The sequence below is a fragment of the Micromys minutus genome (assembly GCF_963924665.1).
Source record: "Micromys minutus genome assembly, chromosome: 1".
NCBI classification, from domain to species: domain Eukaryota; kingdom Metazoa; phylum Chordata; class Mammalia; order Rodentia; family Muridae; genus Micromys; species Micromys minutus.
In genome coordinates this window covers 85,000,640-85,012,913 of record NC_137969.1, presented here as the reverse complement: position 1 = coordinate 85,012,913, position 12,274 = coordinate 85,000,640, and the positions used below count along the sequence as shown (strand labels likewise).

The following is a 12,274-nucleotide window of genomic DNA, read 5'->3' as shown; positions in this document are numbered from 1 at the left end:
AAAGAAACACAATCTCTCCTTGCCCACTTTTCTGAGCAACTAGCATGTGATTTCTGAACTCTTCTGGAGTTCCTATCTGTGGACGCTTCACCATTCTTGGCTGTTAATTGTCATGCCCTCAAGTTCTGATTCATAGTTAGAGCAGCTCAGCCTCCCAGCCCCCTTCCCTTCCTTCCCCCAACCAGCATGTCCTTAGCACCAGCCACATTATCTGTCACACAGTAGTTATGTGGACTTTGCTATTTTTAGTGAGTTGAGTAGTATCTGTTACCATGTAGGGTCTATTGTTTTCTGAGGATTCTTTAATGAGGCAAGGGGCTGAAGACACAGCAGACTTTGCTGTCAGGAAGGCTGAATGTCAGCGAGAGGCTGGTGGGTACTTCTGCCTGAGTGCCACATAATTCCATTCTTTGATTTTATTTTGAATTCTTTGATTTTTCTCTGTATCTGTCTCCATTCCCCACCAAGCTCTTATTCCAGAAGTAAATTACAGCCTCTGCACCCAGTCATCTTTGTGGCACACTTTATTATGTGTGACTTTATGTGCTATTTTGCAGGGTTGAGTAAGACAAGTCATATAGGAGAAATGGCATTTACCATGAATTGGAGGAAGCCCATCAATGTTCAAGGCAAACATAAAAACCAGATATGCTGGCATGTGTGAATCCTATCTAAAGAGGAAGCTGAAATAAGAGGGTTGTATGTGTGTAAGGCCAGCTTAACTACATAGTGAAATCCTGTGTCAAAAACAAACTCAAGATTTATCAGGGAGTTCTCTCTTGACTCAATCCCACCATTTTAACGTATCTCCTCCCCGAGCATGCTTCTTTTACAGCCTGTGACAGCTTGACATGCACTCATTTTCAAAAAAGTGTTCTTTGATGATGCTCTTTCATTAGACTTTGAGCTCCACAAGACCAGGAACCAACCATGTTTGCCTCCTTTGCCGTCTCCCCACAATGCTAACACAGGTGATGCTTACTGATTATCTGAGGAATTAATGGGCTTGTCAAGAGACTAGGGTGCTGTCTGTGCTGGGGACCTGTGTGCAGCATCCACAGCTCTTCCAGCAGCTCCCTTTACTCTAAGAACAAGTGCCTGAACCAAAACAAGAATCACTTTCAGGAGAACTCGTTTCTAAACCTGGCTCATGAGTAGACAAATTAACACCAGACATGGAATTAATTTATAAATCAATTTATTTACAGATTTCATCTTAAAGTACATTTTAGTTAACAAATCTATTTACAGGTGTACATGGGACTTCCTCCCAGGTATTTACAGAGCGCACTTACAAACCACACCCTCAGCCTTCTGTGCAGACGCCTAAGAGCTGCACGGGTGACTATTGGCTGAAAATGCTATTTACACGAACACAGTAAACGGGTTTATCTTTCATGTCTGCACAGTACAGTACACACAAGGAGACTGAGCCCCCTAGAGAATGCTTTGCAATGTGTAACCAAGAAGGCTTTGCAAAGTCCAGAAGGAAAAGCTTTTAAACATAGGTTAATTAAAATGACAGTACCTCCTTTACACCAGTTTACATTTTCTTCACATTTTTATAATACAAAGATTTTATTGAATTGCTGCACAACCAGTTCAAGATGATTTGTAAACATGTAAATTCCTACAATTTGCATTAAACGTCATTGTAGTTTCTATCACTTGCTCTTTGAATTAATGTTTTATTCACTAGTATTCTTAAGGTAGTAAAAGGAAGATGTAGGTTTGAACTTCTTGCAGAAAAGTTATGAGTCTCTAATGCTGTGCTACAGAACTTCTTTTGCAAGTGCACACTTTATTCAAGTATTGCAAAAAGCTAAGGCCACTTTTTTTTTTCAAGACAAGAAAGTGAACAAAATTGTTTTTATCAATAGGCCACAACATTCTTATGAACAAAGCAATCTCTTTAGAAAGATAATTTCTCAGAGACCTGTAGTCACAGAAGGAAGTCACCTTCCTTATTTAACTACTTTTGAGCTCTTCCCACTTTTCCCTAGAGTAAAAATTCCTGTTTAGACCTGAAGAGGGAATCGATACCCTGTACTAGTTGAACCCAGAGTTAACTGCCCTGGATAGCACAAATTGTTTGGACTCAGAAGTAAATCTGAAGCCTACATGGTGGTTTACTACTAAATTCTGACAGTGCTGTTAAAAGGTATTACTGCGGATGCAAAGATCGTTTAGAGGAATTAATGCAGAACGACAGGAGATGGGGTGTGGGAGAGGGAGCGAAGATTAGAAAGAGGGCATATTTAGGTTCTTAGTCATGAGGCAGAGCTTCATTAAAAAGACCCCAGTATGGAGCAAGTGAGTGGGTGGCTGAGCATCCACACATCACGCCTAGAACCCTAACAATAAACCCATCTCAGTTAAAGCCAATAGTTAGAATAGGAAGAAACCCACTACCTCTAGATTCCTTTGTTTTTGCTACCACACTGTAGATATATGATTGCTAGCAAAGGATGAGACTGGTCTATTCCTGCCTCACATCTGGAGTGCAGGATCCTGGATAGTGAAGACAGCTGGAGGAGGTCAGGATGGCCACTGCCACAGTCCTGGCACTGTCCGGATTGCTGAGTCCATGGACTTCTATCAGTATGTTTTTCCTCTTCTGGCATGATAATGTAAAGAGCAAAAGATATACTTTCTTATTAAAAATTAACCTTGGGCCCAAACAATGGAGACATGGAAAACAAGCTATATTCCTATTATAATTTGATTTTTGTTTATAAAAAATTTATAGCAGCTGTAAAGTTCAGTTTCATAAAGACAATATGATCCTACAAACAGTCAAGGGATGGACACAGATGTTTCCTGTCTTCTAAAGAACACAAACTGAAGAGAACTCTCTTTGCTTTCATTGACCACATGAAAACCATTTCCACACCACTGGTTAATAACCTCAAGAAACCTTGCTTCTCTTAGTCAACTTGCTCATTATGGCTAAGGACGACAGCTCAGCAGCAGCAGCACAGAAGATGCTGATGAGACACCCACCTGAGCATTCAGAGACCCAATCAGAACACTGCAGTGCTTTCTTACTGTCAAGAGCTGGCACACCAGTCACTGTGCAAAATGCAAACATCCAATGATGGTTTCAGCAAATGCTGTGTGATGACAGGGTGAAACAAACCAAGAGTGACGTGTGCAGAGACATCAGAGGCAAAGGCAAAAGAACAAATGTGCATACTTAAGGGTTACGCCATCTTTGGGTTTGCTAATGTGTTCTGAAGCCATAATGTCCTTGGGTATCTGTGTGTGAACCCAGCGGATGTCTTACCATGCTGCTCTAGTCGGGACTTTTAAGGTTAAGGCTTTACACTCGTGCCTCAGATCATCCACATTCTCTGGGATCATGAAGGGCAGGACTGATGAAGAGAAATCAGTCAGAAGGCAGGTGCTAAGGGCCCAGGAGAGCACCATGTGCTCGAGAGTAGCAGCTGGAGATGTTCCTCAGATACAGGTAATAGTTGTAAGATGCGATGCTGCAAGAAAGGCAGGATTCAATTTCAGTCTTTCAAGTCATCTCCCGCTTTTGCTGTTGCGGGTGATGTAAATGCTTGTTGTCTTTTTGATGAATTGAACTTTCTTCAGTGTGTGTACAGATTTGTTAAAACTGCAGCTTTCCTGTGCAAAGACTAAACTGTAGAGGCTTCGAGACGGAGTCTTACAATTATGAGAATCTTTCACTTCTCAACAGGGACACACATTTTCAACTTAATAATTTATCTTAAAATAAATTAAAAATATTCCACAGAGCAAAACAAGCACACAGACTATAGACAGTATCTTCTTGTCTTTGGTGCACACACACATTTCCTAAATCATTCAAGTAACAGCATCTGACTTCTTCGGGAGAGATGGGAATTCAAAGTTTGAAGGCCAAAATGAGTTATTTCTACTTTTGCCATGCCTGGATGCCTGAGATGGTCCTGAGTATCTACGATTCTGAGAGCAGCTGGCAGAGGTCAGGGGCAGAGGAGGAAAGAACAGGGGCGGGACAAGGGCCGAGGAGCATCCCGAAGCAGTGCTGGAGCCTCATCTTCACTGGGGCATTTGTTTTCTGCCCAGACAGGAAAATTAGACACAGTGCAATGGGTTACAGTTTTTAGGTGGTGCCCAAAGCAAAGCTCCTACTTATTTCTGATCCACTTGGTGCTGCTCAACTTCAAGAATGGAAGAAATAAACTCCAGAATGTGAAACAGGCAGACAATCTTGAGTTTGCCTATTTTAGAAGTGGTTATGGGTTTAATACTGTTCAGAGACTAGAATGTCCATTTATGAGTTTCATTGTATAGACCAGGATTATGTTTTGAAAGTTAAAAGATGAATTTATGTACCTCTTTTTCCTGATGAGGCTCAAGTCCCATGGGACTCAAGCTTTGTCTAAGTTCAGAAATCAGTCTGGTGTTCTCAGCCCTCATCTGAGACCTAGTAGGTATGGATGCTAATGAGGTGATACCAAGTCTCAACATCAGAGTATAACCCTGCCCACAGGAAAGAACCACATAATCCAGTGGACAGTCTGTAAAGGCAAAGGCTGTAATACCAGATATACCACATTGTCCCATGAACTCCAAACCAGCAGTCCATAAGAACAGGTTCAAGGTCCAGGAGCATTCTTGTTATGGTGGGTTTGGGTGTGTCAGAAGGCAGAAAGGCCCAGGACTCATGTTAGCACTCAGTGTTCGATTTATTTGCAAGATGTCACACAAGTAGCATTCTCCCCTGCTTTTCACTGATCTGATTGAGAACATCAATAGTATCTTTGATCAAGGTCTCAAAGATCCCATCAGCCAGCTGCATCTTCACACACAACTCATCTTCATCATAGTTAACCCACTGTGCCTCCTCCTCGTGGAGCTCCTGGACCTGGACATTAGAAGACAATAGTTAGCAAATCTGTCACACAAGAGCCAGGAACTTCTATCTCCATGTTATATACAGTCCCATCCACAATATGTCCTAAAGAAATAGTGTCGATACACTTTTAAATTTTGCATCTAAACTAAAAATAGCTCCATTTCAACATGATGGTACTCCAGCATTTTGTAGATACAAAAGTTAGACTGATTACAAGTCCATTGTGTTAACATGAGTGAATTCATACAGGAGCTTACGGGAAAGAGAAACAGCAAGTTTAGATGGTGCATTGCAAAGGAAAACTCTACTCATCCAACAAATGTAGCATATAATTCTAGAGTATTCAAAATAAGTGACAGCCAGCCATCGTGGTGCATACTACCTATGACTCTCTAGCACTTGGGAGGCTGAGACAGGAGAATTGCAAGTTCAAGGTCAGCAAGGACTACACAGGTTGCTTCTCAAAACAAAGTATTTTTACAAATGCAACACTGCTCAAGTTTATTTTTAAGTTATTGTTACAATTACTTGCCTTTTTGCATTTTTGAATTTTTGGGATCCCTAGGTAAATGAAAACTAATCAAGTTAGAAACAACACCTCCAGGCTTATTGCTTGCTTATTGTTTTAACTTTCTTTGCTTATGATTTTAAATAACTGTACTCTAAGAACACAAATATTGGCCTCCTTAAAATTGCAGTGTTACTGGGATGGAGATCAGGTGGAGGAGCCCTGAGTTCCAAACTCATCAAAACTAGCTGCAGTTACAGGATTGCTAAATCTAATGACAGAAAAACCAAGGGTTTCTGTCCTGACTTTGGTATCTTATTGGGAGAGGCAGGTGAAGGGGATCTAGTTAGTCCTCCACCTCCCTTAGGAAGCAGTGACGTGACTGGCAGGGGCCATAGCACCTGGAGGTGGAGAGAAGGGAGAGCAACAAACACGTGTGCCATGTGCACACATCTATCTGTGTTGGACCTGACACATCAAAAGGTGATGACATTACTCTTTTCTCTTTGGAGGAAGGCTCACAGGTCTCACAAGTATCTGTTTCCCAATCTGTAGCTATGGAATGGCTCTACTGAAGAGGGTTCTTAACCAACTAAACTTAAGGGAACTCCTTCTCAGGGAGTACAGTGAACAGCATGCTAAAGAGAGCCCATCCTCAAACTAGTTTAACCCATGTTCCTCTGTTTGCTAGGCCACAGAATCACATTTAATATACAAGAAATGGATCTAACCTACTAAGGAACTGGTATGAAGGCCCACCTAATGCTGTGTGTACTGGGGAACAACCTTGCTTAGAGAAATCTAACAGTAGGTCTGCGTAAGAGACTTCACATTCTCAGTTTAAGTTACACACTTTACCTTTTTGTAAAGAAGGTCTCAGTCTTTAATGTGAAAGCTCTTAAATATTTCTTTGTCAAAAACAAAATTTTAGAGCATTCCGTCCTATGAAGTACTTTTATGCTTGCAGTAGACATAGCTCATGACAGTGTCTGTCATCTCTCCAGTGTAATGTGGGTTCTCCCTCAAATAAAACACAAGGCTTTAAGGACTGCAGAAGCACTAGTCCTTAAGCCCAGGTACAAACAGTAACAACTGCTTTTTTTCCCAGAGGGCAGCAGACTGTGTGGGGCTGAGTGGAGCCTCTTAGTATCGCACATGCACATGAAGCCCCAGGTTCAATCCCCATCACCACAGGTCAGGAATATTTTCTGTTTTAGAACCAACACTCCTCCTTTTTGTCTGACTCTCAGATCAAAGCTGACCATGGTGACAACTATGGATCTGCCTGTTATTTTCTTCTAGTCTTGCAGAGTCGACTACACAATTACCCTCCAGATATGTGTGTCTTTGTGTAAACAAATCCACTAATTTAGAAATAAAAGCCAGTCTAACAGTAACCCCTCACATACACAAACTGGGTAATCACAGACTAGGCATGCATGTATGTGAGCATACACAAGACTTCTGAATGTACAATGATCAAAAATCAAACATAATGGCTCAGAGGTGTTTCTGGTATTACACATGTTACATCATTACGGTCTTAGTTCAGAACATACACCCTGCACTTTGCATTGTGTGACATTATGCCTACTATACTATCAAAAGGTGACCCAAACACCTCAATTAGATTGAGACTATTGTATGTTATGAATTAGTGTTTTCTGATCTTATATTAAACAGGATGATGGGAAACAGAACTTCTCAGCATTTAAGTATCAAACTAGTTAGTAACTCTTTGGACTACATTATGTTCGATTTTAAAGGATACTGTTTGAGCTGTTGACTTGAGTTTCATATAAAAAATTATTAAATAAATTTTGGCTTGAAATCAGAACAGAATTTCCAACAATTTCTGAGATGGTTCAAAATATACTTTTGCCATTTTGCACTATGGGTTTATGCAAAGTGGTGCTTAGTATTGAGAGCTATGAAATCAAAGTGTCAATCAGCTCTGAAAAATGTTGAGGATGCTCTATATCCCGCAGTATAAAATATCAGCCAAGATTTGATTCTTTATGTGAAATAAGCAAGCACATCTACTTCACTGGCGTGCAAATGTGTTCTAATCAATGTTAAATTTATAGCTATACACTACAGAAATGCTTTAAAACCTTTGATTTATTATCGGTAAGTGCTTGGTTCCTATACCTGAGACTGCATGAAGAGTTCTCAGACAAAGTAGGGTGGGCACGAAAGAGAAAAGGCTTAAGACTGTGGCAGGGAACTGTGAAGAGAATGTGGCCCCGGGCTTCAGGGCATCCTTGTGAACAAGGTGAGAAGCAGGTCATGTGCTGTCTGAGTAGAGCACAGCTCTCCTGGAGGGACTGTTTACCTCTGACCTGTGCAAGCCTTCTGTGCTTTTCATTTTTTCATTCTGCCCCCCCCTCCACCATAAACTATACTCTGTCCATCTGTTTGTCTGCTAGGCTGTGAGCTCCAAAAACCTTTTTTTTTTTGTTTGTAATTTTTCAGTGCTTAACACGGTGTGAAGAGAAGGTGCTTGATCAATGATGTCTGGAATGCAGGTCTTTATAGTGACTGCAGAACGTTGGTTTTACAAATTTATGGTTTTGGGTTTTTTGAGATGGGTCTCACTTTGTAGTCCTGGTAGAATTCAAACTCATGGAAATCCTCCTGTACATCAGGAACATTTAAAATAAAATCCCTATCTTGGCCTCTCCTGGTTTCCTGCTTAGGGCTTTGTATTTCTGATAACTTGTCTTTACTTCTTCACATTTCTATCTACGCCTAGCTAGAATACTAATAGAACTATTGATAGACTTTTGGGTTCCCCTAGATAGGCCTTCTGGATGCTACCATATTTGATGACTCTGACCCAGCAGAAGTCAGATTTGTTTATCACTCCAACTTCTGAAATGGCAGATATGATTACTTTGGAACAAAAAACCCATGCAAAAAGCTGTAAGCATGGGAAAGTATGACTAAGGAAAAGGACATTCATATAATAATTTTTTCTTATTTTATTTCTTATTTGTATCTTAAATTCTTTTTTTTTTTCTGACAGATGTGCAGTACACATCTTTAATCCCAGTATGCAGGAAGCAGAGGCAGAGGCAGGTGGATCTCTGTGAGTTTAAGGCCAGCCTGTTCTATACAGTTTTAGGTTAGCCAGAGCTACATAATATCCTGTCTCTAAAATAAATGTAAACAGTTAAATAGGCAATTCTGTTTTCTAGCCTCTGGAGTGCTGGGATTATAGGCATGTACCACTATGTCTAAAAATCTTCAATTAATATAACATAGACATAATCTTAAATTTCAAATGAAGCATCTTATTTGTTCAATATTTGAAGATTTTCTGGTGCCATATTGAGAAATGCTTCTGTTTAAATGGCCCTGTGTGGCACTGGGTATAAGCCTCTGATGTCACAATATAGTACCTTCATTTTAGAATGTTTCATAAATATCTGCAGATCAGTCTGTTTATTATTCACATCTTACATAATTTACTTACTACTTCTGATTATTGGTTTGGGCCTGAAAATAGCTCCAAATCACTGCCCTCCCCTTCCAATATTAAGATGATGTCTTTCATAACCTTTGATACCAAAGCCTTACTAGCAAAAAGTCTTGCACAGTAAATGTTTATGCACTGGTGACATCTTGCTCAGCATTCTCAAGTAGCTGTCTTCTACTATTGCATCGTTAGCTGTCTCTTCCCCCACTTTCATTTCAAGCATTCATCCATCATTTCTTAAAGTTATAGATTTAAATGTAACCTTGCAGTTTCCCCCCTTAAACTCCTTGCTTCAAAAATAAAGTCATTCAGGATAGACAGCACATGGGGATGGGGAGGGGCCATGCCTGTGATTCTAGCTACTAGAAGGCTGAGGCAGGAGGACTGAGTTAAGAGGCCACTGTGGGCTACATAGTGAGACCCTGTCTCAAAACAAAACAAAACAAAACAAAAAAAAAAAAAAAAAAAGCATAGCACCTACAATCATGCACTGCATTTAATATTGATAATAAGTATTACTGGTTTATGTATATCTTAGCCTATACTTTTTATTATTAAGGTGTACTCCTACTTATAAGTAAAAGTTTACTGGAAAACATATGCCATACTAGTCCACCAGCAGCTCCATCCATCCGGTATTTACCTCGTCTCCTAAAAGCATTAAGTAGCAATGTCAAATGGCTGCCCTATACCATCTGGTTTGTGTGAATACTGCCTCCTAAGCATACATTTTGAGAGTGTATCCCCGCTAAGCAACACACATGCCTGAAAATAAAGAAATATTTAATTCTCTTAATAATTCGATCAGGTAGGTAGTTATCACCTTCATTTTGCAGACAGAGAAAAGAGACCTAATAGGTTCAACACTTGGCAGGTTAAGTGCAGACAGCCGGGCTCCAAGACCCACACTGCTCCCCTTTAATTTTACTACCTGCATCTCAAGTTCACTTAAGGTTTGGCTTGTCAATGTTCCCACAAATTTCTGTTGGTTAAGTTAAAATATTTGTTTAACAGAACAAAAGAAAGCCATTCCTCAAACTGAGGAGAGGAAAAGTAGCAGATGAAAGTGTGGAGTTCCCCTCATGCATTCAGGGTTAACTACATGCACTCTTGCTGCTGGAATCTCTACACTATGAGTTAGGGTAATGGGAGCACTGACCAGGATGTGATCTACTCGGTCTCTCTTCTTCCGTCCAAACTTCATCATTTTCTGCCAATCTGTTTTGTGGTTTGGCTCCTTCTTAAGACTGAACAGTTTGAGTACCTCAGTTGTTAGGAAGTGCTGTGGAAATGAGAGGGGTGAGTAAACACAAGCCGACACACCCTTACAGTCCATGTTCACAGTTCCAGAGAAGATCTGTGCTCAGAGTATTTTTGGTAGAAGAACATAGTTTTCTTCTACTTAATTCCTTTTACAATATGGAGGGAAAGCATCTCAAACACTCATATTTTATTCACTTAACAATTTTATTTTTATAGAACATATAAAAGTAAAACTAACGGTATATCTTTAAAGAAAAATCACTTCAGAGCTGAGTTTTTAAAAGAACCACTGTTCTTGTAATAATAAACACTTTACTTATATGTTTATGTGTGCTTGTGTTTTCTCATAGGAGGCCAGGAGGGTGCTGGATTCCTTGGGGTGGGAGTTACATTCTGTTGTGAGCCACCAACATGGGTGGGTCCTTTGTAAGAATAGGACATATGCTTATCTGCTCAGCTGTGTCTCAGGCACGTCACTGCTAACTTTAAAGCAGGAAAACGGAATGTGTATCTCCCACCTGGGAAATGCCACAAGAGCAGTTATGAGCAGTACTGCATTGGAGGGGCACATGACTCCATACGCCTCAAACATACAGAAAATACTGAAACCACTTCAAAAGGACAGGCCTAGCAAATTTCTGCTGCTTTGTTTTGATTTTTGAGGCATAGTGTTATTACTTTGTGGCCCAGGCTGGCTTCAAACTCATATTGTAATCCTCCTGCCTCAGCATGGATATACTGAGATTATAGGCATGTGCCACTATGTGCATCTATAGCATAGGAATTTAACTATTAATGATATCTAATCAATCATTCTTAAAAGCCCATTTAAAGCTAACAATTTTCAAAACTTAATATTAAAGTGAGTGTGTAGTATGTATTCTATGCTTCATGTATGCACATGATATGCAGTTTGATGTCCCCCTTTATATGATGTGTCTTGTCTTATTTTAGCTTATTATGTTATTAACAAATTGTTTTTATTACTTTTGAAGGTATTTCAATAAACAATGATCTCAATGGAGGAGCAAGACACCTTTATAAATAAGAATCAGTGGACAAGACTCTCACTGCTGTTGTGAGCCCCAAATTCCACTACTCTGTAGACAGATGCACTCAGGAGATGAGTAGAAGGTATAAAATGTGCGGCATATTTTGAAAACGTCTCTGTAAAGGATTAGATGTAAGTAGTTCAGGTTCTGTGGCTGCATGGACTTGGTCACTCACCTGTCTCCTACAACTGTACTGAAGCAGGAAAGCTGCAACTACGTCTGGGCTATGGCTAGATAAGGTCCATGTCTCACAGTTTGCCAACCTCTGACCACACATAACATAGTTTACAGATAAATTGATGTCTGCAAGCATAAAATCTTTTCAGAAGACTTTTTATGATTAAGTAAGTTTGAAAAACTCAACTCCTAAACTTCATTGCTCAAGAATAACTAGAATCAGCAGTATTAACAACTGCGCTCTTGAGAGCAGAATTTTTTCAGGCTCCTTCCTCGGAAGCTCCATTTTAAGCACGCCAGATGTTTTTTATGTACATTAACACTGAGAAGCACCACTCTGAAAACGAAACTTCTGTAGCTAGGCCGGTGGCTCCAGGCTGTTATCCCAGCACTTGGGAGTTTCAAGGCCAGAGGACTGTGAGATCAAGGTCCGCATAGGCCCTACCTCAAACAACACACAACAAAACCAAAGCCTGCTGACATAAGAAAATACATGAATAAACAAGACAGACAATGCCAGTGAGCATGTATGACCTGACTGTCCAGTGCCTAAAGGCCAGGGGCCGCTGCTCCCATTCAGTGTAACTTACCCTCTATTACCGCTGACTCCATGAACAACTACTCATGGTGTATAGATAAGTGCCCACTTTTATGGCATTTATAGATCTGTATAAATAAATAGGAAACCAAAGGAGATAACAGAGTTTGCAGCTTACCTTGATCTCATCGAGGTTATTTGGATTTTTCACACGTCGGAAATAACTAGAATTGATTCTATATGGCTTCATCCAGACAGGCTGATTCAAGTTGGGATCCTCAGCAAATATTTCCTCAAAAATCTCTTTTGTTAAATCAAAAACCGCCTTAACAGGGAGAAAAGAAAAGAAACGGGGGTGGGGGGTTAACAAAACAACAGTAAGAAA

The 12,274-nt window shown here is 40.2% G+C and overlaps 1 protein-coding gene across 2 annotated transcripts in view; it reads right to left on the bottom strand.

Annotated features, from left to right (window-relative positions):
* Positions 1 to 1,242: 1,242 nt before the first annotated feature.
* CEP350 (centrosomal protein 350) overlaps positions 1,243 to 12,274 on the bottom strand; it is a 123,568-nt gene continuing 112,536 nt past the window's right edge. For both annotated transcript variants that reach the window (XM_080925470.1, XM_080925471.1), the window contains 3 exons: positions 12,068 to 12,214; positions 10,019 to 10,141; positions 1,243 to 4,879 (listed from right to left, as the gene is read on the bottom strand). In XM_080925470.1, coding sequence (XP_080781596.1) covers positions 4,715 to 4,879; positions 10,019 to 10,141; positions 12,068 to 12,214 — 435 coding nt within the window. In that variant the 3' untranslated portion in view covers positions 1,243 to 4,714. The remainder of the gene's footprint in view (positions 4,880 to 10,018; positions 10,142 to 12,067; positions 12,215 to 12,274) is intronic.